The sequence below is a fragment of the Rhizophagus irregularis genome, chromosome 32 (genome assembly GCF_026210795.1).
Source record: "Rhizophagus irregularis chromosome 32, complete sequence".
NCBI classification, from domain to species: Eukaryota; Fungi; Glomeromycota; class Glomeromycetes; order Glomerales; family Glomeraceae; genus Rhizophagus; species Rhizophagus irregularis.
In genome coordinates this window covers 874551-900189 of record NC_089460.1, presented here as the reverse complement: position 1 = coordinate 900189, position 25639 = coordinate 874551, and the positions used below count along the sequence as shown (strand labels likewise).

The window sequence follows — 25639 nt, the reverse complement described above, 5'->3', positions numbered from 1 at the left end:
TATAGTGAATATCACGTGAAATCATTAGGTATATTATATTGTTCGCGAATCACTTTAAACACAAAATTAGGATTGGTATTCCACTTTATTATGGTAATTGAATTATAACAATGAAATTATTTATATAAGAAATTAAATTTACAAGATCGTATTATGAAATGCCAATAGAACTATTATCAAATAAAGAAATTATAAGTATAATAATTCTAAATCCTGAAAATAATAATACAAAAGAGAATGAAAAATTAGAAATAATACTCTTATTATTAATAAAGAAGCTTAAGGAATTTAGAAAATAATTCATTGGTTTAAAATCTACTAAATATACACAGAATTGGAAATTCTTAAGGTTTTAAAATCAAAAATTAACAAAATACTTTTGTTAACCTTTTTTTTGTATTAATATAAAGTTCACTATAAAGAAATCTTTCATTTTTGTGAATATTCATTATAGTGAATAAAAATGGTTGAAACTGAGAGTTCACTATAACAAACTTTAACTGTAATATATGCTTTATTTAAGAAATAAAATATTGCCAAAGTAATTAATATATAAAAAATAATATTTGCAAATTACATTACTATTTTATAATATGAATAAAAAATTCCTAACTATTCATTAGAAAAAAATTCAGATATGAATATGATCATTATTATCAGATGTCTTATTAAAGTAGGAAAAATCCTATTTTATATTTGCAAAGACTTCTTTTTAGAATAAATTTGGTGGAAAAAACATTATGATTAATTGGCTTTAACTTTTTTCTTACTTTATTTTTAAGATCAAAACTTGTTTATTTGCTAAAGTAAACTTCATAGTAAGAAAATTGCTTAGCCCACTTGCATATAAATATACTTTAACATATATATATTTTAATTTTTTGTGAAAAAATTGGTTAAACTTTTATATATTATATATACTTTATATTTTACTAAAAAAAAATAAGGAGACAAAAAGAATGATTAGTTTTAATATATAATATCAAGAGTTTATGAATATGGAATTTATATCTTTTATATAAAAATCTTCTTTGTAAGATGTAAAGTTACTTTAATGTCTAGCAATTTTAAAATTAGAAAATTTTTAATCCTTTATAATATATACTTTTATTATCAATATTAACTTATAGAAAAGGTTTTATGTTACATGTAAATCTCCTTTCATATTTTCTTATGTTCATTTAAAAAAAATAAGAATAGAAATTAATATATTTTTTTTTACTTATATATATATATAAAATTTACCTGTAATATAATCTTTTTGGCATTATTCCAGATTTGAATTTTTTCATATTTTTTTTTTTTTTTTTTTTTTTGGCTGCAGCACATTTGAATACTTTATTAGAATATCAAAAGTTTCAATATATCAAAATACATGAAAAAAAACAAATAAACTAATATTATTAAATATTAAGTACCAAACTACTTATCTATCACTCAGGATAACCATATATATACTGTCAGTTAGTGCTCTATATGAGCCAAGCCAGCTTGTGAACTTTTAAGCTGAACCAAGCCAAGCCAAACCAAGCTGCAGTTATAGCTTGGCTTGGTGCTGGCTTGGCTCGATTTATTGAAAATTAAAACTAAAGTTTTAAAACGTGATAACTTCGCCAATATTGCTCCAAATTTAATGAATTTACTACCATTTGATTCCTCTTGATGAGACGAATCTAATGGTAGTAAAATCATTAAATTTGGAGCAATATTGGCGAAGTTATCACGTTTTGAAATTTTAGTTATAATAAATTTTATATGATTTTGAAAATGAGCTAGCTTGTGAGCTTTTGGAACAAGCCAAGCTGAACCAAGCTGAACTAGTCCTTGGCTCGGCTCAAGCTGGCTCATGTAGAGCTTTACTGTCAGTTGAAACTCTAAACTAGGAGAGCAAGTACTTCTTAAAGAAATCCTTTTTTAAAAAAAAACTCCTCCTTCCAGTCTCTGCTTTATAAGTGTCTAAAAATTCACTGTTACTGTAATAAAAAATCCAGGATACAAAAAGAGAAAAAAGGAGTAACAAAATAAAAGCCAAAATAAAAATAACAAAATAAAAAAAGGGTTAATAAAATAATTTGAGTAGCGAAAAGCTAGGACCCCGGAAAATACATATATAGGTCATAAATGATCTGCACAAAATTATGGGTATTTCGCTACCCTTAAAATCAGTTGAATTCGCCAAAAATTGAATTATTACATACAAATTTAGTATTAATTCGCCAAAACTAAAGCATGACTTTATTTTTATATGTAAATAAATATGTAGAAAAAAAATTTATTTATTATATTTATTAAGATTTTATTTATTATTACTTTTAAGGAGTGCATTAAAATATTCCTTTGCTTGTCCTTTAAGAATTAATGCTTCTTCACTAATAATAACATCTTTTAATACCAAATGATGAATAATATGAGAAGCTTTAGTATGAGAAAAAATTAAAAAATGATGATCCCGAATCTCTGAAAAAATTGCACCATTAACACAAAGAAAAAAAATTTTCATAGATACATAAGAAAGAGATTTGAGATCTGAAACAGGAGTATCAGTATATGAATGCATCAAGGACTTTTGTTCATACATGGCAATGATTTGAGCAACACAAAATGTATTGTCAAATTTAGCTATTACGAAAGATCCGATTTGTAACGGTAAAAAAGCAGAGTTATCAGCACGTGGATGATCTAAAAATAGAAACAATATGAAAAAAATTCATCTTTTAACAATTAACAATTAATAGATTAGTTTACCTTTTGTGTTATTATCAGTCTTTTTATTTGATTTCCATCTATTTTCTCGTGATTTAGTCAAGGTAGAATCATCATTTTTCGTTAAATATGAAACCAAATTACTGGCTATATTAACATCAAGTTTATCTAAAGTATTATTTTCATTGTTTCTAAAAATAGTTTTTGTTCGTTCAAGATTTCTACTCGTATAGGCATCATGGCTTTGACGTAAATCCAAAAAAAATCAACATTTAATTCACCATCCAATATATAATTACAGTTGAATTTAGGATCTATTTATAAATATAAAATACAAAATTAGCAATAAAATGAAGAATTAATTACTGTTATTACTTATTATTTACCATTTGGAAACCATGGAATGTCAGGTAATTTTTCTACAAGTTCTACAATTACTTGACAATTATAATTTTTTTCCATCAAAAATGTAATTTGCGAATCATCAGAATTAATTTCTTCTTCTCGATTTATATTCATTTTAGATATTGCGTGATTTATACATTGATTAGTTAACAAATTATCCACATTAAGTTCATCATTACTATCCATAATTCTAGGATTTGGATTATCATTCCAAAAATCATCAAGCTGTAAATCCGGAAATCTCTTATGAATATTGAAATAATAAGCATCAGGTACGGCTGTCATTTCCAAATATTTTGCTAGATGAATAGCTCTCTCATAACCTATACTAATTGCATTATCAATTTCAATATCAGATGGCCAATACCGTAAACATTCAAGATTATTGTTTGAAAGATTAATTTCTGCATATTCATTAAAGTCATAACCTGATAATAATGTAAGTTTCGTGATAAGTAAAAAATAATATAATTTTTTTTTTGCTTTTTGTCATTAATGTTTAAATTTCACTAAAAATAATCACAGAATATATGTTAATTATAAAATTTACCTTCACGTACAATTTTTTCCTTTCTAAATAGCAAATTATCTGATTGAACAGACCTAAGATATTGGTTAATTTTCGGAACCATTTGAAGAATTTCCAAATAATTAAAATCAGAACGAAATTGTCGAGAAATTCCAAAAATATGTTCACAAGATTCAGTGTCATGCTTCCATGGTAATAAAGGTATATTTTTATAGTAATCTCTGTGAATCTTAATTAAAAGAACCAAAGATTCAACTAAACTAATCATAATATTAAAAGTTTGCATTGCTAAAAAGTTTTTTGAAATAGATATATATGAAGGATAAAGATCACTAAGAGTCTTGATGTGATACTTTCACAAATGTAAAAAAAAATATGCTGTCATAGCCATTTCGATCCTCTCATAATGTGTAATGTTTCGATTAAGGTAACTATCGAGAAGCTCACCTAAAATAAATTAATATTAATTAATAAACCAAATTTCAAAATAAGTAATAAAAGATTTTAAAATTAATACATTATACATACCCATAACAAAGAGATATACAAATAATCCTCGAAATTCAGATGATAATCCCTTTTCTCCATCTAATACTTGTGCCAAATTTTTGAGCAAAATACTCTATACGCAGCATTATCATCCCGACGGTCCAATTTTATTACATCTCGCTTATACATAATGCTATTTTCTTGAAAAGATAACGTTAACAGCTGATCAAATCGTACTGTAGAATTACCAAATGTAAGTAAACGAGCACCAGACATGGCTGCATTTCTTGCTGTTTTTTTCCCATGTTTAGGATCCTGAATACGAACTATAGGTCCAACTTTGGAAAATACAGGACAGTTGAAATTAATTCCATATCGGGAATTTCGATGCTGAACACGGTTTCTTGTTCTAATTGATTGTAGTAAATTTTGTGCCTGAAATTCAGCAGCAGCACCATCTGATCCGATAGAAATTATAGGTAATTCAAAATCTGCTGCGATATCAATAAGTTTCTGATGAAGTGCTAAAATTTTATTAGCACTGTCATTTCCAGTTGGAATTAATGCCACAATTACGGGTGGAAACCTTGGAAGAGGTACCTAATAATTTAAATCAATTAAATTTAATAATAGTAATTAAAATTCAAATCAATTTTTTTAATAAATTTACCTGAAGAACGTAAACTCTAACATATTTTGCAATCGCATTTCTTTGCTTGATATCAGAAATCTTTTTATATATATCATCATAGGTTTCAATTTTGCAATCATTTCGGTCTAGAGTTGATCCAACAATACAACCTAAATTTGTTCGAATATTGCAACCCGACTTTAAAATTGTACAATCCGTCATAGCTTACAACAGGACCTTTATAGTGTAATGAATCTAAGAGCCTTTTAAATCGAGCAACATTTTCATGACAAAGGTCGGGATTGTTAATAGCGTCTTCAGAAATACTTCTATGATACCTATATAGTACATATACACTGGTCGAAATCAAAAAAATCGGACATATGGAAAATCAGCTAAAAATCAGACCAAAATCGACTGACATTACAAATCGGCACATCTGATTGATGCCAATCGGACAATTTAATGAAAATCCAGAAAAAAATCATCATATTTGATTGACGGCTGATTGATGCTAGTTGAAATCAAAAAAAAATCAGACAAATGGCAAATCAACCTAAAATTTGCCCAATATTCAAATATGTACTTCCAATTTATGGAAAATTGACAATTCAATAAAAATTCAATAAAAATTCGATAAAAATTCGGCAAAAAATCATTATATTTGATTGACGGCTGATTGATGCTGGTTGAAATCAAAAAAAAAATCAGACAAATGGCAAATCAACCTAAAATTTGCCCAATATTCAAATATGTACTTCCAATTTATGGAAAATTGACAATTCAATAAAAATTCAATAAAAATTCAATAAAAATTCGGCAAAAAATCATTATATTTGATTGACGGCTGATTGATACAAAAAAAGTCATCAAAATTAACTTTTGAAAAACATGATTTGTCATTAAAATTCAGAAATTCGGAAAAATCAACACCAAATTTATAGTCAATTACTCAATTTATTATAAATTTATGTCTAAAACTTATAAGTTTATAATTGGTATTTTCTACTAATTGGATTTACGGCTAAATACTCTCTTGCATTTTGCCGGTTTGAGATTTGGTAACTTACTGGTACAAATCTACCTAAAATATGATGCACAGGTATTATACAATCACGACTTATTGGATAAAATTCGGTATTCCACAACTCAACATTACAAATTTCATCACTGCTGAAATAGTATCGAATATTGGTTGAATTTGCGTGTTTATACCAACAAACGTATGCTAGAAAATGTTCGACGGGACCATCCGGAAAGTCTACTACGTGAGTAAAATAATACTGAATTTGACCTGGGTAGGTGTCGACATCTTCATCATCCGTAATAAATTTCGCTAAGACGTACGAACTTTTTACATGTCTTAACGATAATGACGATCCAAAGACTTCTGAACCAATCCGACACCTTCCGAATTGGTTAATTTTGACCCTAATTATTATATCATTATCTAAACCTTCTACAAGAGGCCTCCGAAATCCAAATGATTCGTAAGTCGCATTGTAATATTCGACCATTAAATTTAACATTTCACTTGAAAGTAGTATATTATGAGATACCGGCTTAAGAAATTCACCTGGGAAGCCTTCTTTGCCAGAAATCTGTGAATCTTTAATATTTTGTGAATTCAGCCAAAATCGATGCATCTCATCTGACGAAAATTCATCAGTAACTGAAAGGGACCCGATAGTACGCCGACTGTTTAGCAATTCAAGACCTTTTATCATTGATATCTGAATCCTTACGATATTTTCGATTTGTTTATCAAACATTAATCGACGCATAAGTTCAGACTCAATTTTCCTGTTGCTGTTTGGTAACGAACCTAAAAGTGCGAAATCAATAAATTATAAGCTAATATTGAAATCGTTAAAATCGTTAAAAAATCGTTAACGGATATTTACCTAAAATACCGTTCATACGTTCGAAGAAACGCCAGAACGCATATAATGGTCCCTATACAGATGAGCAATCACGCAAATGCAGAGAAAGATGAAGATTCGGTGTGATCTTATCTCTGCCGTGGTGATTTTCAATGAGCTTGACTATTTCGATAAGACTTCATGGGAGCCGTCCATAAATTAGATTCTAGAATCCGATTTACAAAATCGAACAATACAATGAAAATGATTCAGATTCTTCTATCTACGTCTGAAAGGTGTTCCCAAAGTGATACAGTTGAATAAATTGTAAAGAATATTCGCCACTGATCGGCCGTAAAATTGGTGAATCCCTCTCCACTATGAATTTTTCCTGGAATTCGACCTAAATCGGATGGTATCTGAAACTCATCCATCTTTTTCTGAATTTTGTTCAAAGAATTTGGTGTCAAAATACCCCCATCGATCCAAATTCGTTTTACTATCCACTTCGCAATGCTCAGAAATAAGCAATGCATTGGATCGACTGTAATAAATCTAATAGGGTCAAAATATGATAGATGTAACAATTCGGACCATCTAACGCCAGTTTCTTTGACGAAGCGCTTTCTAGCAGCGTCTGAGTTGCATCTTCGCCAACCTAATGCGTTTTGCCGGTGCTCATTCAAATCTCGAGCAGAATACCCTACATCATCCATTCCAGCAAAATTACGCCGCCCATTTTCATAATTTGCTTTTTCTCACACCTGCGACATGAAACTAGCAGAAAAGCATGACCGCAAATTTTTCTTGCGGCGGGAATGTTACATGATACTAAGATTAAAGCGCCACGAACTCTCTTTCCATTTTCGCATTCATAAGTACGATTTAGTGTTAACCCAAATTTCCCAGAGCGTTTCCAATTCGTTAACTATTGGTGCTAAATAGTGGTTCACTTTATGTAGGCCTGACCTCCATTTTGGCCCAGGTAAAATGCCGAGAGTCAATAAATTTTCACGTCTAAATCGGATATCGCGTGGCAAATTGCATATAGCGGCGTATATGACACCGATACTATAAATGGTACTATCATATGGCTGAAACCAATCAAGATTCAGCATCAAGCCAAGATGAGAATCGGCCACTTCGCTTCTGAAAAAATTTGGCGAATCTTCATTGTCCGATTCTTTAAAATTCTTCCACACTTGCCCATCATATATATCAGTCAAAATATTATCAAAATTCGACCGATTAGCCCAATGTCGGAGAGAATTTTCAAACCCGCCGCGACAAAACATAGTGGCAAGTTGTTGATTGATTCCAGCAAACGGATACATTAAATTAGGTCGTATTATTGTTCGATTTGTCGATGCGCTAATTTTTTCAGACAATGCCGTATTGCAAAGACGTGATCTGCGAACTGAAGAATTGGAAAATTCTATGTGTTGACATTTCATTATAGCAGGATTGTCCTCTTGTTTGAAATCTACCACTTCCTCTTTTTTATACAATTTGTGACATTTCGGACAGTACAAAACTATGAAATTGGTCATTTAATCCAAGCCTTCTTTCTTGTTAAGTAAAGCGAATCTGGGAAATCATTAAAATCGTCACTACTGAATCGCATGAGGGCCAATTTCATAAATTTTATTAGAGTCTCAGTAGCTGTCTGCGATATTGAATCTTGTTCGAAAGTTCATTATCCAAAGTAAAATCCATAAAAATCGATCATAATTCGATTCTAAATATAGTGGATTTTAAATGGTTCATAACTAGGTGGTGAATAGTCTTCAAAAATTTCAGAAATTCCAGAAATTGGATCGTTATCTGATTCGCTGCCTATAGACAATGTATCGCTGTAGATATCTCCTCTGTAGTATATTCGGATGATGATGAATCTTCTGGATCTTCTGAAATTTCCGGACGATTTGTATACTTTCTTGCACGTTGTTGAGGTAAGAAGTTAAATTCGACATCTTGATGTTCATCATCAACATCATCTTGATTACTGTTATCTGATTTTTCCGATTCTTGTCTAATAGATTCGTCAATCATTCGTCCAGCTGAAGCGGGTATTGATGTTTCACCTATTTCAAGTTGACGAACTTGTTGTACGAAATTGTACATTGCGAATCTTGGTATTCTTGATGTCTAGAATCGTGAATTTCTTTTGTGCGAGAATCCACCAAGTTGCCATCACAATCGGACAATTACAAACTACTAGTTTTCTTTTATTACTTGTTGGTCTAGCAGAAGATACTATTTCTTCGTTTATTATACCAGAAATTGATCTATTTCTACAAGTAGAAGATGGCTGATTTGAAGGTGATTCTTATGCAATCAAGATCGTCAAGTATACTAGAGACTGACCTTTTTCTGCTCATTTGTTTAGTATTTGAATAAGTTTAATAAGTTTGGCAAAATCCAAATTTGTAAAAAGGCCGATTTTTATAAAATTTGGAATAACACAAAATTTGTATAATTTGTATGTATAATTAATGTAATCCTGGCTTCTATGATTATTTCAATAATTTTTTAGGATTTAATATTTTTTTTTCGCAAATTTGGCAATTTTATATAATAAATTTGCGAATTTTCTAATTAATATACTTTTAAAAATTGCAATATGATTTAAGCTTATTTTACAATAAAAAGCTTATTTTTAAAATAAAAAGCTTATTTTTAATAAAAAGCTTATTTTTAATAAAAAGCTTATTTTTAATAAAAAGCTTATTTTTAATAAAAAGCTTATTTTTAAAATAAAAAGCTTATTTTATTTTAAAATAACTTTTATTTACAAGATAGTCACTTTATCATCCCTTTATCATTTTCGGATGCCAAACAAACCTTATCAAAAGAAACTGTAAATTTTAGCGAAAGTTGAAAAGTAACAATTTTGTATTAATCGAAGTGGTATTGCTATAATAACAATATATTTTCGATTTTACTGCAAATTTCGACAAAGTATAACTTGCCGCATTAAAGTATATCAAATTTTAACGCAGTAGAACGCTAACAATTTTCGTAATTTTAATTTATTTGTCTTTTTAATTATGATTTATAATTGATTTTTCAATCGAGAAATCAACGCAGGACGCTAACGATTTTCTTATTAATTAATTGATTTGTCTTTTTAATTATGATTTATAGTTGATTTTTCAATCGAGAAATCAACGCAATAGGACGCTAACGATTTTCTTATTAATTAATTTATTTGATTTTTTAATTATGATTTATAGTTGATTTTCCTCGAGAAATCAACGCAGTAGAACGCTAACGATTTTCTTATTAATTAATTTATTTGTCTTTTTTAATTATGATTTATAATTGATTTTTCAATCGAGAAATCAACGCAGTAGAACGCTAACGATTTTCGTAATTTTAATTGATTTGTCTTTTTTAATTATGATTTATAATTGATTTTTCAATCGAGAAATCAACGCAGGACGCTAACGATTTTCTTATTAATTAATTGATTTGTCTTTTTAATTATGATTTATAGTTGATTTTTCAATCGAGAAATCAACGCAATAGGACGCTAACGATTTTCTTATTAATTAATTTATTTGATTTTTTAATTATGATTTATAGTTGATTTTCCTCGAGAAATCAACGCAGTAGAACGCTAACGATTTTCTTATTAATTAATTGATTTGTCTTTTTTAATTATGATTTATAATTGATTTTTCAATCGAGAAATCAACGCAGTAGAACGCTAACGATTTTCTTATTAATTAATTGATTTGTCTTTTTTAATTATGATTTATAGTTGATTTTTCAATCGAGAAATCAACGCAGTAGAACGCTAACGATTTTCGTAATTTTAATTGATTTGTCTTTTTTAATTATGATTTATAGTTGATTTTTCAATCGAGAAATCAACGCAGTATAATGCTAACGATTTTCTTATTAATTAATTTATTTGTCTTTTTTAATTATGATTTATAGTTGATTTTCCTCGAGAAATCAACGCAGTAGAACGCTAACGATTTTCTTATTAATTAATTTATTTGTCTTTTTTAATTATGATTTATAGTTGATTTTTCAATCGAGAAATCAACGCAGTAGAACGCTAACGATTTTCGTAATTTTAATTTATTTGTCTTTTTTAATTATGATTTATAGTTGATTTGTCAATTGAGAAATCAACGCAGTAGGACGCTAACGATTTTCTTAATTTTAATTAATTGATTTGTTTTTTTTAATTATGATTTATAGTTGATTTTTCAATCGAGAAATCAACGCAGTAGAACGCTAACGATTTTCGTAATTTTAATTGATTTGTCTTTTTTAATTATGATTTATAATTGATTTTTCAATCGAGAAATCAACGCAGGACGCTAACGATTTTCTTATTAATTAATTTATTTGATTTTTTAATTATGATTTATAGTTGATTTTTCAATCGAGAAATCAACGCAATAGGACGCTAACGATTTTCTTATTAATTAATTTATTTGATTTTTTAATTATGATTTATAGTTGATTTTCCTCGAGAAATCAACGCAGTAGAATGCTAACGATTTTCTTAATTTTAATTAATTGATTTGATTTTTTAATTATGATTTATAGTTGATTTTCCAATTGAGAATTCAACGCAGTAGGACGCTAACGATTTTCTTATTAATTAATTTATTTGATTTTTTAATTATGATTTATAGTTGATTTTTCAATCGAGAAATCAACGCAGTAGAACGCTAACGATTTTCTTATTAATTAATTGATTTGTCTTTTTTAATTATGATTTATAGTTGATTTTTCAATCGAGAAATCAACGCAGTAGAACGCTAACGATTTTCGTAATTTTAATTGATTTGTCTTTTTTAATTATGATTTATAGTTGATTTTCCTCGAGAAATCAACGCAGTAGAATGCTAACGATTTTCTTATTAATTAATTTATTTGTCTTTTTTAATTATGATTTATAGTTGATTTTCCTCGAGAAATCAACGCAGTAGAACGCTAACGATTTTCTTATTAATTAATTTATTTGTCTTTTTTAATTATGATTTATAGTTGATTTTTCAATCGAGAAATCAACGCAGTAGAACGCTAACGATTTTCGTAATTTTAATTTATTTGTCTTTTTTAATTATGATTTATAGTTGATTTGTCAATTAAGAAATCAACGCAGTAGGACGCTAACGATTTTCTTAATTTTAATTAATTGATTTGTTTTTTTTAATTATGATTTATAGTTGATTTTCCAATCAAGAATTCAACGCAGTAGGACGCTAACGATTTTCTTAATTTTAATTAATTTATTTGTCTTTTTTAATTATGATTTATAATTGATTTTTCAATCGAGAAATCAACGCAGGACGCTAACAATTTTCTTATTAATTAATTGATTTGTCTTTTTTAATTATGATTTATAGTTGATTTTTCAATCGAGAAATCAACGCAGTAGAACGCTAACGATTTTCTTATTAATTAATTGATGATTTTTAAATTTATAAATAGGACGATATGACGATATTGAACCCGCTTCGATTTTTTAAACGAATATTGAGTGAATATAAAATGTCAAATAATAGCAATAATAAAAAAAACAATAAAAAAAATAACAAACAAAAGCAACAGAGGTTTCAAGAAGAAACACCTGACGAAGGATCTAATCGTCAACGGGAAGAACGGAAGAAGAAAGTAATCCGAACGCACGAGTGACAAAACCAATAAGTCTACTAGCAAATCGTCACCCACCAAGTCAAACAAACAAAAGCAGCAAAGGTTTCAAGAAGAAACACCGAGCGAAGGATCTAATCGTCAACGGGAAAGAGCGGAAGAAGAAAGTGATCCGAATGAGACGAGTGACAAAACCAATAAGTCGACTAGCAAATCGTCACTCACCAAGTCAAACAAACAAAAGCAGCAAAGGTTTCAAGAAGAAACACCTGACGAAGGATCTAATCGTCAACGGGGAAGAACAGAAGAAGAAAGTAATCCGAATGAGACGATTGACAAAACCAATAAGTCGACTAGCAAATCGTCACCCATCAAGTCGATCCTCAAATCTGCAAAGTCGACTAAGCCGACTCAAGAAGAGTCTGACGATGAGGTTATAGAAATTGAACCGCCAAATATTCCTAAAGGTAATTGAATTTTGGAAAATTGCTGATTGACATGTACGATAATTAATAATTTTTATAGATCAACAAGAGATGTTATCGAAAATGAAAAAACGATATGGGAATATTCGAATTCCACAAAAATTCGTATTAGTGGTTAAAGACGATCAAGGTAATGAAAGGATGATCGATGACGACGATACTGATTTAGAAGCAGGTACGATTTTGACTTCATTCGTATAAATTCAGAATTATTCGTAAAAAAATATTACTATTAATAAAATTCTTTATTTAGAAAATCTAAAATTAAAGAAACAAATTGAAGAAGTACAAGTAGAGAATGCAAAGCTTCAACGCGAAAATAACTGATTATTCGACGAAAATCGTTTTTTGACTCGAATAAACGAGGCCTTTGCAGACGAGAATGACGATCTACGCGAAAGCTTAAACAGGTATTCGAGAATCCGTCTGCCTAAAGCCATTCATAGGCAGACGGATCTCGAACAGCCGGCAAAACGTCAAAAAGAATTAAGACAAAAAGTCCGAGCGATACGAAGAAGAATCGGAGGAAGAACGGTCTGGTTCTAACAATAATGATGAGTACGACGAAAAAAGAAGCTAGGGTATATTAATTTTATTTGTCTGATTCAGTTATTTAAAATTGCAGTATTGAGTAATTAAGTACCGGTTATCATTATTTGATTGTTATATTTAGGCTGAAATGAAGTCTATTTTGAAAACCATCGATGAAACTCGAGGACTAGATTACAATGAAACGTTCAATAGCGCGAAAAATCTCAAGATTCGTCGTAAGCTAGTCCCTGAATTGCGTTCAGCCCTTGCTCCGTGTTTTCCCGCTTCGAATAAGCAACTTACAAAATGGTTGGGTTGTCTCCACAAGTCTCGTCGTTCTCATCAAAGATTAATGGATAGGGGAAAAGCCGATGAAAATAAACACCGGGTGCACTCAAACAATCGAGTACACGACGTTAGTAATGATTTATAATTATTATGCTGAATTTTATTCCGATTATGTATTGAATTTTATTCAAATTATAACGTATTTTAGAAGAAAATCCGCCGAATTAAGGCGGCAAAGAGATTATATAGTTTTGACGATGAACAGATAACAAAATATGATAAGTGTAGATTACTAAAGATGTTATCCAATCGCTTATTTCATTCTCCAGAAATAAGCGAGACAGACGAAGAAGACCCAACAAAGTCCATAATCGCTATTTACGACTATTCGTGGAGATCTGATGAGGTTAGAACTTCTGAATCTTGATTTTTCAGACGAATCGCTGGATTTAATTTTTATATTTTATTGTTTCTTCAGCTTAAAAATTTGCTACGAAATGTACTCGATGTACACTCATCAAATAAGTCGAAATTAATACGCGAACGTAGATACGACGACGAGGTACAAAAATACGACCGACCACATCCGTCGAATGCTCCCGAATGGTCTTATATCGTACAACAACAAGATTTAATATTCGATACTGATATCGATCAGGGGTTTAATCACTGAATATGATGAAGAAGAAGAAGAAGTTAGTAGAGGGACAACACCAGCAACTGGCAACACCACTGAAAATGATGAAGACCATAACAAGGAAGGAGAAGAAAAACCATCAAAATCAACGGTCGGCGACAATCATAATAATTCAGATTCTGATTTACATATGGACGACGCGCAATGAACGAATCTGAATTAATTTGGTAGAAAACTTTCTTTTTTTCGTCAAAAATCTATATATATATGTAATTAATATTCCAAATTATTAGTATTAGAATTTTCCATAATTCAAAATAAATTTGTCTTAATTCAGAAAAAAATTAATTACAATTCGAAATAAATTTACTGCAAATTTACCGCAATTCAGAATAAAATTTACTGCCAATATACCATAATTCAGAATAAAATTTACTGCAATTCAGACGCAATTCAGAATAAAATTAACCGCAATTCATTAAATTTTTACCGCAATTCAGAATAAATTAACCGCAATTCATTAAATTTTTACCGCAATTCAGAATAAATTTACCGCAATTCAGAATAAATTTACCGCAATTCAGAATAAATTTACCGCAATTCAGAATAGAAAATTTACCGCAATTCAGAATAAAATTTACCGCAATTCAGAATAAAATTTACCGCAATTCAGAATAAAATTTACTGCAATTCAGATTAAAATTTACTGCAATTCAGATTAAAATTTACTGCAATTCAGATTAAAATTTATCGCAATTTATCAAAATTTATCATAATTCAGAATAAATTCACTGCAATTCGGTAAATTTATGAATATATTTTTTTAAACAATTCGGATCAAAAATACTAAGCAATTCAGATACAATTTGGATATTCTGATCGGCGTCGATCGGCCTGCCAATCGGAACTTTGCCTAAATTAATAAATCGGCCATCTTTATCACCAAATTCGGCCTAAAATCGGACATCCGATTTCTAGCCGATTTGGACTATTTCGACCAGTGATAAAAAATTATGCTTAATTATAGATATAATCATGCTAATTAGATAATTTTAATTGTACTATCATTACCTTATTGTACGAATTGTCATACCAGCTAAATTCTGACAGAACAAATCCAATGCTTTTAAACTAATACTTCCCAACACTATAAGAAAATTTAAAAATTCAGTTGGATATTTGAGATTTCGTAAGCCTTTTTCTTGTTCTTTACGTTCTGCAGCTTGTAACATAATATAGCAAAGTCCTTTAAATACTGGTTTTTGGTCAAATGCACCTTGAACAGCTTTATTAGCAAGTTCCATCCAAAATCCTACAGATGAATCCTCGGTATTAAGGAATTCATTTAATTGTTTAATATGACCATTTTTTAGATATATTAATAACGGATTATTTTCATAATAAAATTTCGGTGTAAATTTAGTATTTTTTGGATCGGGAACTACACAATGCAAACAATTCAAAAAAGTTGAATTAAAATGAATATGGGAACATGGTGAACAGGGTTGCCCATAAGTTTTTTTCTCACAGTTGACTGATCGAACGCACATTCCTAAATTAAACGTCAGTATTAATAAATTGATAAATGATCGTCATACGGTTAACTAATTTTTCTTACCAAGACGATCAATAAACCATTCTGATTCAACAATCATTTGCTGATTAAAATCGGTTATTTCCTCCTTATTGAGCTTTTTAGAATTAAATGGTAGTTTATTTGGAAACTTATTTGGAAACATTTCTTTTCCAATTACTTCGTCGTCGTCGCACCTCCATATGTAGCTGGTGTTTGATTAATATAAGTAACAATTTGTTCAGAATGGAGTCCAGGACATGGTTTATTTGGAAATGATGGCGGTGATGGTGGCGGTGGTGGCGGTGATGAGTCTTCTAAGTCTTCTCTTACTTTTTTAGAATTAGGTAAGACAGGAAACAAACCAGGTAAACCAAGTTGTTGTTTTTGGTTATTTATTTTACATCTAGAGTTTCTAGAATGTTCGTTAAGCCTTTTCTCATCATAGTCGTTATCAAGAATAACCTTTTGTCCACATTTGCAAAATACTTCACGTTTATTAATAATAGCTGCACAAAATTTATTATCACTTAAGTGAGTTCGAGTATGCTTCCACTTCAACATTATAAAAGTAAAGTTTTAGTTTTTGTAAAAAAAACGCGTAGTTAGTTTCAAAATATATACTTCTGATCGTGAGAAAGGGTGAAAAAAAAAATACCAAAACAGGATAAATTTGCTAGAACGAATAATATGACTATGAGAAAATCCATTCAATTCGCTAAAACGTATAATATGACTATGAGAAAATTCATACAATTCGCTAAAACTAAAAATTATGACTACCCCTTAAATTTTCATGAATTCGCCAAAACTTAAATTTGGACATTAAGTTAAATTTGAGTTAATTCGCCAAAACTTAAATGTGACCTGTATATGTATTTTCCGGGGTCCTGAAAAGCTACTATAGTATTCTATTTATCCTACTTATAATTTACTAAATTGCTCAGTCATCCTATCAGTTAACAATTTTATTTAATAGATTCCTAATTTTTGCTAATACTGTTAACTTGAAAGTACTGTTTAGATTCTTTTTCAACACTTTAGAAAGTCATTTAGTTTGTCTTTTTCCAAAGGATTCTCTCTTCTGATTCCATTTACCCAAATCTTTTGATGTTATTGATGGTTCTATATTTTAGTTTTACTTGTGATGCAGTCCATTTTTTTTTTAGTAACCTATTACACAGTTGATTTAAGAAGAGTGTAAAGTATCTTATCCATATATCTTTATATTCTTGAAAATTGAACTTTATATTGGTGACTTTATCCAAATCTACCCATAATTGGTAATACATGATTAATTTTAATTGTCTTTTATTTTGAATAATCTTAAAAGCTTTACAATCTGTAAAAGAAAGTAATGATTGAGCAAAGTTATCAGTAAAATATACAATACTAGTAGTCATTGATTTAGGAATATTAACAAGAACCACTTGGAATTTCTTACATTTTTTGTGTTGCTTTAGATTCTAAGTTGCTAAAAACTATTATACTGGTAAAATCCTCTAAAGGAGCAGTTTATACTCCTTCATTTCATTAACTTAAAACTAGTGTTTCAAAAAAAATCTGATCTGATCTGGATCTGCAGATTTGATCTGAGTTATATCTGATTTAGTTTTCAAAATTTTGATCTGTAGATCAGATTATAACACAAGAAAATCCGATCTGAACAGATTCAAATCAAATTTATTTTTATTTTTTAAAAAACCTTTTTTTTGAATAAACAAATAAAGCTAAACGACCAAGATTTAAAAGAACGAACTAAATAAATTCATTTCTTTTTTTTGTTATTTTTACTTGAGAAAACGTAATTAATAGTTTCCTTTTTTTTATTAGAAAGTCTAGATGAATGAAGCCTAACGACCAGGATTTAAAAAAAATAAACAAACTATGGTAAATTCGTTTTTTTTTTAAATTTTTTTTATTTTTACTTAAGGAAATGTAATTAACGTTTTCTTTCTTTTTTTTAAAAAAAACTTGAACATAGACAAAGTTAAACGATTAGAATTTAAAAAATAAACTATGGTAAGTTCATTTCTTTTATTTTTATTTTTTTCTTTTTACTTAAAGAAACATAATCAACATTCCCTTTCTTTTTTTTTTAAGAATCTGAATGAATAAAGTTGTTAATAATTAGGATTTAAAAAAAAACTATGGTAATTGGTAAGTTCGTTCCTTTTTTTTAAAGTTTTTTTTATTTTTACTTAAGAAAATATAATTAACATTTCCTTTTTTTTTTTAGGAAACCTGAACGTAAAATGACCAGAATTTAAAAGAATGAACTATAGTAAGTTCGTTTCTTTTATTTTTATTTTTTTCTTTTTACTTAAGAAATATAATTAACATTTCCTTTCTTTTTCTAGAACAAGAATTAGATCTGAACCAGATTCAGATTAGATTCAAATCAGATTCAAATAGATCTAAATCAGATTTGAATTAAATTAAACCAAATCTGATTAGATTCAGATCAAATCAGATCTATTAAAATAAAAATTAAATTGGTTCAGAATTAAGCTGAATCTAGTCTGAACTGATCTGTTAGAAGCACTACTCAAAGCTACATTATTTAGTTTAATAGATATTATAAACAATTATTTTACAAATATTATTCTTAAATACAGATTCATATTTGGTTATTATAATTAAAATTATCTTTTCAGATATATGTTGTTGAAATTTTTGTTTTTTATCAGACTTTTTTAATTTGCTTTCACTATTATTAGGATTCTTTAAAATAATGGATTTATTTGATTGTTTATGTTCAATAGAAGTTGATAAATTAGACTTACTATCATTATCAGGCTTTCATTTCATAATATTGCCAAATATTATCATGCAATTCTTTTCTTTTAAAATAAATAGTATGATTTAGCATCAAAAGATTTTATTTGTATTTCAACAATAACATTCTGTAATTAGTACATAATATTTTCAAAAATTTTCATATCTAAAGATGATAAATATGGAGGTATTACCTTTTGATTGGTGGATTTTGTTGACATATAGGAGTCAGATGACTTTTTTTCTAAAGTTCTGAATTTTTTACTCAAAGAAAGTCCAAGTATATTTTAAAACTTCAAGAAAATGAATATAAGGTTCAAAAAACTATTCACATTAGTAGCTTTAATTTTTATATATCCTTCAACTAAAACTTTATAGAGGTCTTTAGACAAGTAGTTTATCATCTTAAGTTTGAAATGGTCTTGTAAGGTTTGGCTCACATCTGTAATGCTGATCTCAGCAAGACGTTCAAAAACTACTTCAAAAAGAGAGACGAACTCTTTTTCCATAATATTGCAAAGTGCTTTTTGTACTTTTTTCCAAGCATATTTGAGTGTTATTGGTATCATTATTAGCTGTTATTTATAAGAATAAAAATTATTTTTCTTCGTAAAAAAAATGGTTCATACGATCAGTGATTAAAGTTCAAATTTTTTTATATTAAATATATTACTTTATTATAGCAATTATGATAAGTAATACTAATAATAAATTTAATTAAAATAAAATATTTGATTAATTATATGGAATGCTTCTATATAAGAAGAAGAATACAATAGCAATTCAGGAAAATTTGGTATTAATAATAATATAAATCAAGCAATAATGTATCAAAACAAGATAGTAAAAATACTTGCTAATTCATATAAGTTGTTAAATTTGATAGAAAAAATAATACTAATATAAAAGAAATTCAAGATCAATAGCAATTACACTCTAGCAATAACTTATTAACTGAAAATAAAAAAACCTCTATAGATACATCATTTGGAGAAATATATAATTTGCTTTTATATTTAAAAGAAAAGATAATAACAATTCAAAAAAATTTTTGGTATTATTGGTTGTATTAATCAGAAAATGGCAGAAGAAGCCAATAAAATACAAGAGTATATTTCCAAAAATTTGAGAAATTTCATGATTCTTTAGAAAATGTTCCAAGTGTATTAATACAAAAATTCATCAATAAGGGAGTAAAAATGGGTTATTTTACTAAAGAGAGGCTTTTATTATTTCCAAAGGTCTCTTTTTGATAATTACATGAAGTGTTTATCAAAAATCCAGCTAGCATCAGTCAGTGCACATGTCTAGAATAAGTTAATTCTGCTATCATAATCTACATTTTTTGTCATATAGAATATATAGCAAGAAAACCCTCTAAGCTGATAATTACTACTCTGGACTAGTTAGTCTGTTTCCTTTAAGATTCGTCTTCTTATAACCAGGATACTTTTTCTTCACATGCCTTACTTTATTTACTTAATGCTAATCTTCTTTTTTAATGGCAATCATTTGATACCATCTTTTCAGATTTTTCAAATTCCTTAAATGAAAGGATAAAGGGAAGAATAAAAGAAAATATATTACAGTTTAATCTATCAGCGCATTATTGAGTAAAGTTTCTTGTTTATCAAAACAAGCTCAATAACTTAAGTATTTCTGAAACAATATTTTTTAAAAAAAACTACTATATGTTTAAATAAGTTGAACTTTATTAATTATAACTAAAATAATAATCAATATAATGCATGCCTTAAAGACTATGTTTAAAAACTAATAAACTAAGCAAATGACAGGTCCGATGACTTAAGTAGATTTAACAGCAGCTACTTCATGTAAATAAGTACCGAGCAGTTTGATTCCTTGAATATAATTAGATCGATCAAGTTTTTCATTTGTCGAATGAGCGCCCTATGGAATTAAAAAAAAATGGTTAATATATAATTAATCAATAACTGAGAATATAAATAATTCTTACGTCGTCTCCTCTACCCATTGGAAGCAAAAGAACATTCTTATTTAGCGCGTCTTGGAAAGTAAGAGTAACAGGAATGGAACCTCCTTCACGTGTCAGATCAGGTTTGCACTTAAAAACTTTTTCAACAGCTTTAGCTGCTGCGACTGTGAAAAATCATTCATTATATTAATAATACTTTATTTACACTCATGTTTTTCTTCTAAAAAATAAATATTAAACAAACCAAAATTCCAGTGATTTGGACTTGAAACCCATGCTTTGGCACCATGTAAACTTTCTATATTAAGTTTATTCTTACTGCCCAGTTTAGCAAATTCTTCTTTTAAATATTTTTCAACACAAGCTGTAACTTTATCAGGGTCCATGTTTGGAACTGAACGAATTGAGAATTTGCCAGAAACTTTACAAGGTAATACAGTTTTAGCTCCGGGTGCAGAAAATGCTCCTTCAATGCCGTGTATAGATAGTGCCGGATAGCGCCAACTAATGTAATAGAAGATTAGTTAATTAATGACAATCATTCCGTTTATTAGCAGAAGTAATTACCGGGCTTGTAAAGTTTGAGTTTCGTTATCGAATAGATTAGTTTGAGATTCGATAGCAGATTGAAGTTCTTGTAGTTTGAACTCAATTGACTTATAAGTTTCCTTTTCCTCATCTAAAATATTAAAACTGTTAATATTTTAATAAACAAGTAACAAAATAATGATTTCTTACCTGTTAATTCCGCTACGTCGTCATTGATTCCAGGAATCAATATTTTTCCATCCGAAGTAACTAATTTACTGAATAAAATAATCAGATCCGTCATAGGCTCATAAACAGTACCACCAAAGACTCCAGAATGAAGGTCTCGCCCTGGACCAGAAACTGTGACTTTAAAATAAGAAATGCCCTTAAAAAAAGAATATATGAATGATGAGTAGGATATCCTTTTCATTATTACAACTATCAGCACAAATTATATTAACTACATACGCGTAAACCGTAAGTCAAACATGGTTTTGTGACACCCAACCAATAATTATCCGAGATGCAAACTGCATCTACGCCTTTAAAATATCTATTAGCCTCTCGTAGAATTAAATCATCTAATCCTTCGGATCCATTCTCCTCCATTCCTTAAATTAATAAACAAATAATTTTAAAGTTTTACAGTATATTTAAAGGATGTTAATTAATTTAATTACCTTCAAAACAGATCTTTAAGTTTACTGGAAATTCAATTCCAGCTTTTTGATGTGCTTCAATTGCATTAAGCCAACCAATAATTGGACCTTTGTCATCTGAGGATCCACGACCTACTAAACGACCAGTAGAATCTTCAGTCAGCTTCCAAGGATCTGATCTCCAGCCATCTTCAATTAGAGCCTTGAAGCAGAATATTAATTATCACAAATTTATCACGTAAAACGATTTCATAATTTTATTTAGAAAGAAAAAGATTCCCTACCGGTTGAACATCATAGTGTCCATATACCAAGATAGTTTTTTTATTAGGATCATTGCCATAAGTACCCAACAAGATAGGTGGCAATTTCAAAGTTTTACCATCTAGCACATGAGTGCCTGGTTCAGCAACTTCATAGCTATCCGTAAAAAAAAAAAAAATAATTGATATCAAATATTATAAAGATAAGATAAAATCGCAAAATTTTCACACCTAATATTAAGTTGCTTGAACAACCCGATGAGCCAATCGCCCATCCGGTAAACGTCTTCACGATGATCTGCATCAGCACTCACACTAAATTGATAGTATTATCGTTCAGTTCATCCAAGAAAATTATTTATGTATATTTAATTATATTAAACATTAAAACATCATCCAAATTTTATTTGAAAATAAGAGCTAAAATTAGACTATAAGGTTCTTCTCGCACAAATATTATATATAACCAATTTCCGAGATATTATTAATGTACCTCGGAATAGCTACTGCTTCTCTTAACCTAGTAACATAATGTTCCTGGTTTTGGTCAACGTAACTGAAAAAACGTTCCAACGTTTCCGTGTTTGCCATTTTGCAGTTTTAAATTTAAGTGAGTCCAAAAGAAACAATATATATTAAAAAAAAAAAGTCCATTTACTGTCCAAAATAGTGTTAAAAATAGTTAGATTTAACGCTGCGCCAAGATAAGATCAATAAACGTTACACAGAACATTATTTCTATTTCTATTTCTTTTTAAATAAATGAACTAACTATCTAATGAAAATTCCGAGAGATGTTTTTTATATTTAAATTAAAACTCAAAGATTAAGACTATTTTACATAATAAATTATTAACATGTAATGTTCGAAAATAAAAAAATTAAAAATAATATTATAAAGATTATGAGTGACTATAAATAAGTAAATAAAATAATTAAATTTGCTATGTTTCCATGGGAACACCATTGTTTGACGATGAATTATCGTAGTCTTTATTATCGATTTCGTTCTCTTCATTCAAGGCAGCCGCATTACCATTTTCTTCTTCGTCTACATCCTCATCTACTAATTTATGTCCCAATCGAAGTGCTTCCTTCATATTATAATGCTTTGCTCTGAGTTCAGCAAATTTTTTACGTTTAATTTTAGCTAACAACAGCAAATTAAAGTCATTAAGAAAAATCGTGGGTGTATTTAATTTTAAAATAAACGAAGTCGACTTACTCTCTTCATCCTCTTCGGAATTTTCAGAATCCCAGTCGTCCTTAATTGAGTCAGGAAAATGAGCCGCTGATGGAGAAACTGAACCTATAGGGGAAACACTACTAGAGCCTTGGTTACTATTATTAGAACTCAAAGCTAAACCAGGGATCTCTACAAATAATCAAATTATGAGCAATTTAGAAAAAAAAAATTAAGTATCTATTAACAACTTACTTTCAAGATCAGTCATAATCTCATCTGTTTCTTGGTTGTAATGAATGTAAGGCGTTTTAGGCTCTGTAACTTTCATTGTAGAATTCTTCTGCGCTTCGGTTAATTGAATATTATCCTCGTCCCATTTTAATCTATAGTGAAACAACCGTTATAATTTACGATACTTCGGCTACTACATTTTAGTCAAAAAGCGCTTACTTTGGTGTTTTCGTTTGAAAATTTATAGATGGTTTCTTAAGAATACCTTTAGGTTTATCAGTGGACATTTTTGCGAATTGATCTAAGATCTTTAAAAAAGGGGGCTATTTATCATTCACCGCTCAAAATGTGGCTTAGCCATTGATGACGCCAATCATCCCATATCTCGCATAACTAACTAATTTACGCATTTAAAGTTAAGTTTTGGCCGCTTTGACCTTTTATAGCCCTATTCAAAAAATGTTGTCCGTGTTTTATATTCCACGAAGCATTTTTGCATTATTATTATTTTAAAATTTTCTTATCTCTATAATAATGGATCAGGTATTTTGTTTAACCACTGATCTAGTTTAAACTACAATTTAAATACATTGTTTATTATAGAACAGAGTGATTTATATTAAAATATTGCATTTTGAAAGTATTTCACAATATTATTGCTTTAAATTTATCAATTTGAAAATTGCTTGAAAATAGTAATTTTGATTTAAATAGTGAATAATATTCATATAATTATTAGATATGAATGCTTTTTCAATCGGCCCATCATTTCAACTGTTACTGATAATATAGATGAATATATATTAGATAGTAATTTTGACAGTTATTTGAAATTTTTGAATCAAAGAAAGTCAACTAGATTTACTACTTGTATTTTAATAAATAATTTTAATGGTGAAATCATTTTCACAAAATTTATATTATATAAAAAATATTTTTCAAGTGTAGTAAAATGTTTTATAAAATGATAATTTCACTTCTTAGAAGTTTGTTATTCATATCAGGTATAATTAAACTAAATTATATGTAAAAATGCAAAAATAACAAAAATTCTTTGGATTTTATTAGCAATAGCAGATATCTTTTTTGTAATCTTAATAAATAATTCCAAACAAACTTATAATTTGTCTTTACCAATAAAGAAAAAGCAAATTCAACTAAATTTAAAAATTTAAAAATCAACTTTTTGCAATTATTTCATCATCTAATAATCCAAAGCAGCTGATTTTTTTTTAAAATATAGTTAATAATTCCATCTATAAAACAAAAAAGTTTATTTAAATCTAACCATTAAATTTTAAGATAATTGCAAAAAACTAAAAAAACAAAAAGTAATATAAATTAGTTATAAGTTATATATTAAATATTTAGGATTTTATTAATAAGAACTTTATATTTATAATAAGCAATAATTAATATATTATTTGATTATAAACTTATAATTTACAAATCCCTTATAATAATTTAGTTTTTCAACAGAAATTCAATTAATTTTATGTTCTAATAAAATTCAAATAATATATAATAATTTTAAATTTAACATTAAAATTTTAATATAATTTTATATATCTAATTAATTTTATTGGATTATTTAATTAGTTATAAATTTAAATTTAAAACAAAAAAATCTTTATTAAAAAATAATAAATTATTAGTAAAAAATCAATTATAAATCAAATATTTTATATATTAAATTTATATTTTATATTTAAATTTAAATTTATTTTTTATAAAAAATCAATTGTCTAAACTGTTTTTATGCTTTTTTGAAACTAATTATAATTTAAAAAAGTTTTAGACTTAACAATTTTTTCATTAAAAATAAAGTTTTTGAGTTTTGGATTTTTGAATTTATCATTAAATGAGTTTCAGGTAGCAACATTACTTTACACTAGTTAATAAAAATAAATTCTTTAAGTGATTACATTACCAAAGTTAATAAACTACTTAAAAGCAAATAAGGAAAATTTTTGGTATTATGCAATTTTTGAAAGGACATCTATTTCATTTTAAATAATTCTTTCAATTTAAATTAAATTGCAATAAAAAGTCTATTATAGTCCAATTACATATTATTTTAACCAAAAACTGATCATTAAAATCTGCATCTTCTTTAAATTATTTTAATTCTTTTAAAAAGAAATAATTATTAAACATCTGATATCCATTAATTTTGAAATATCTTAGAAAAACTTTAAAAAGCAAAAGATAAAAAAAAAAACAAAAAAAATTTACCAAAAATATAGGAAAAAGTTATAAATCTTAGAAAAACCAACTTG

The 25639-nt window shown here is 28.0% G+C and overlaps 6 protein-coding genes across 6 annotated transcripts; 2 read left to right on the top strand and 4 right to left on the bottom strand.

Moving 5' to 3' along the window:
• Nucleotides 1–2296: 2296 nt before the first annotated feature.
• Nucleotides 2297–4834, bottom strand: OCT59_023006 (uncharacterized protein; the record flags this gene model as incomplete). Its single annotated transcript, XM_066150492.1, has 6 exons — nucleotides 2297–2679; nucleotides 2746–2871; nucleotides 2985–3017; nucleotides 3090–3536; nucleotides 4375–4712; nucleotides 4797–4834. The coding sequence occupies 6 exons, from the start codon at nucleotides 4832–4834 to the stop codon at nucleotides 2297–2299; spliced, it is 1365 nt and encodes a 454-aa protein (XP_066006519.1).
• A 7305-nt stretch (nucleotides 4835–12139) lies between these two features.
• On the top strand, nucleotides 12140–13053 carry OCT59_023005 (uncharacterized protein; the record flags this gene model as incomplete). The annotated part of the gene is made up of 4 exons (XM_066150491.1): nucleotides 12140–12262; nucleotides 12339–12708; nucleotides 12767–12901; nucleotides 12980–13053. The coding sequence occupies 4 exons, from the start codon at nucleotides 12140–12142 to the stop codon at nucleotides 13051–13053; spliced, it is 702 nt and encodes a 233-aa protein (XP_066006518.1).
• A 224-nt stretch (nucleotides 13054–13277) lies between these two features.
• OCT59_023004 (uncharacterized protein) lies at nucleotides 13278–14390 on the top strand (the record flags this gene model as incomplete). Its single annotated transcript, XM_066150490.1, has 5 exons — nucleotides 13278–13307; nucleotides 13400–13672; nucleotides 13754–13951; nucleotides 14024–14151; nucleotides 14204–14390. 5 exons carry the CDS (start codon nucleotides 13278–13280, stop codon nucleotides 14388–14390), a joined length of 816 nt encoding a protein of 271 aa, XP_066006517.1.
• Nucleotides 14391–15932: 1542 nt separating this feature from the next.
• On the bottom strand, nucleotides 15933–16319 carry OCT59_023003 (uncharacterized protein; the record flags this gene model as incomplete). Its single annotated transcript, XM_066150489.1, has 1 exon — nucleotides 15933–16319. The coding sequence occupies one exon, from the start codon at nucleotides 16317–16319 to the stop codon at nucleotides 15933–15935; it is 387 nt and encodes a 128-aa protein (XP_066006516.1).
• A 3888-nt stretch (nucleotides 16320–20207) lies between these two features.
• On the bottom strand, nucleotides 20208–22580 carry OCT59_023002 (uncharacterized protein). Its single transcript, XM_066150488.1, has 10 exons — nucleotides 22437–22580; nucleotides 22175–22258; nucleotides 21965–22100; nucleotides 21702–21882; nucleotides 21490–21632; nucleotides 21229–21406; nucleotides 21058–21169; nucleotides 20735–20994; nucleotides 20512–20654; nucleotides 20208–20444 (listed from the first exon to the last, which is right to left on the bottom strand). The coding sequence occupies exons 1-10, from the start codon at nucleotides 22532–22534 to the stop codon at nucleotides 20340–20342; spliced, it is 1440 nt and encodes a 479-aa protein (XP_066006515.1). The 5' UTR covers nucleotides 22535–22580; the 3' UTR covers nucleotides 20208–20339.
• OCT59_023001 (uncharacterized protein) lies at nucleotides 22550–23647 on the bottom strand (the record flags this gene model as incomplete). The annotated part of the gene is made up of 4 exons (XM_025318222.2): nucleotides 22550–23093; nucleotides 23169–23318; nucleotides 23382–23512; nucleotides 23580–23647. The coding sequence occupies 4 exons, from the start codon at nucleotides 23645–23647 to the stop codon at nucleotides 22888–22890; spliced, it is 555 nt and encodes a 184-aa protein (XP_025176553.1). The 3' UTR covers nucleotides 22550–22887.
• Nucleotides 23648–25639: the final 1992 nt, after the last annotated feature.

What these genes read in the sequence shown, in the direction of transcription:
- OCT59_023002 (XM_066150488.1), bottom strand. Translation starts at nt 22,534, where the DNA reads ATGGCAAACACGGAAACGTTGGAACGTTTTTTCAGTTACGTTGACCAA. An exon ending in CTTAAAGATCTGTTTTGAAG is followed by an intron (nt 21,633 to 21,701) that starts GTAATTAAATTA and finishes TATTAATTTAAG; the next exon opens with GAATGGAGGAGAATGGATCC. An exon ending in ACTCAAACTTTACAAGCCCG is followed by an intron (nt 20,995 to 21,057) that starts GTAATTACTTCT and finishes CTATTACATTAG; the next exon opens with TTGGCGCTATCCGGCACTAT.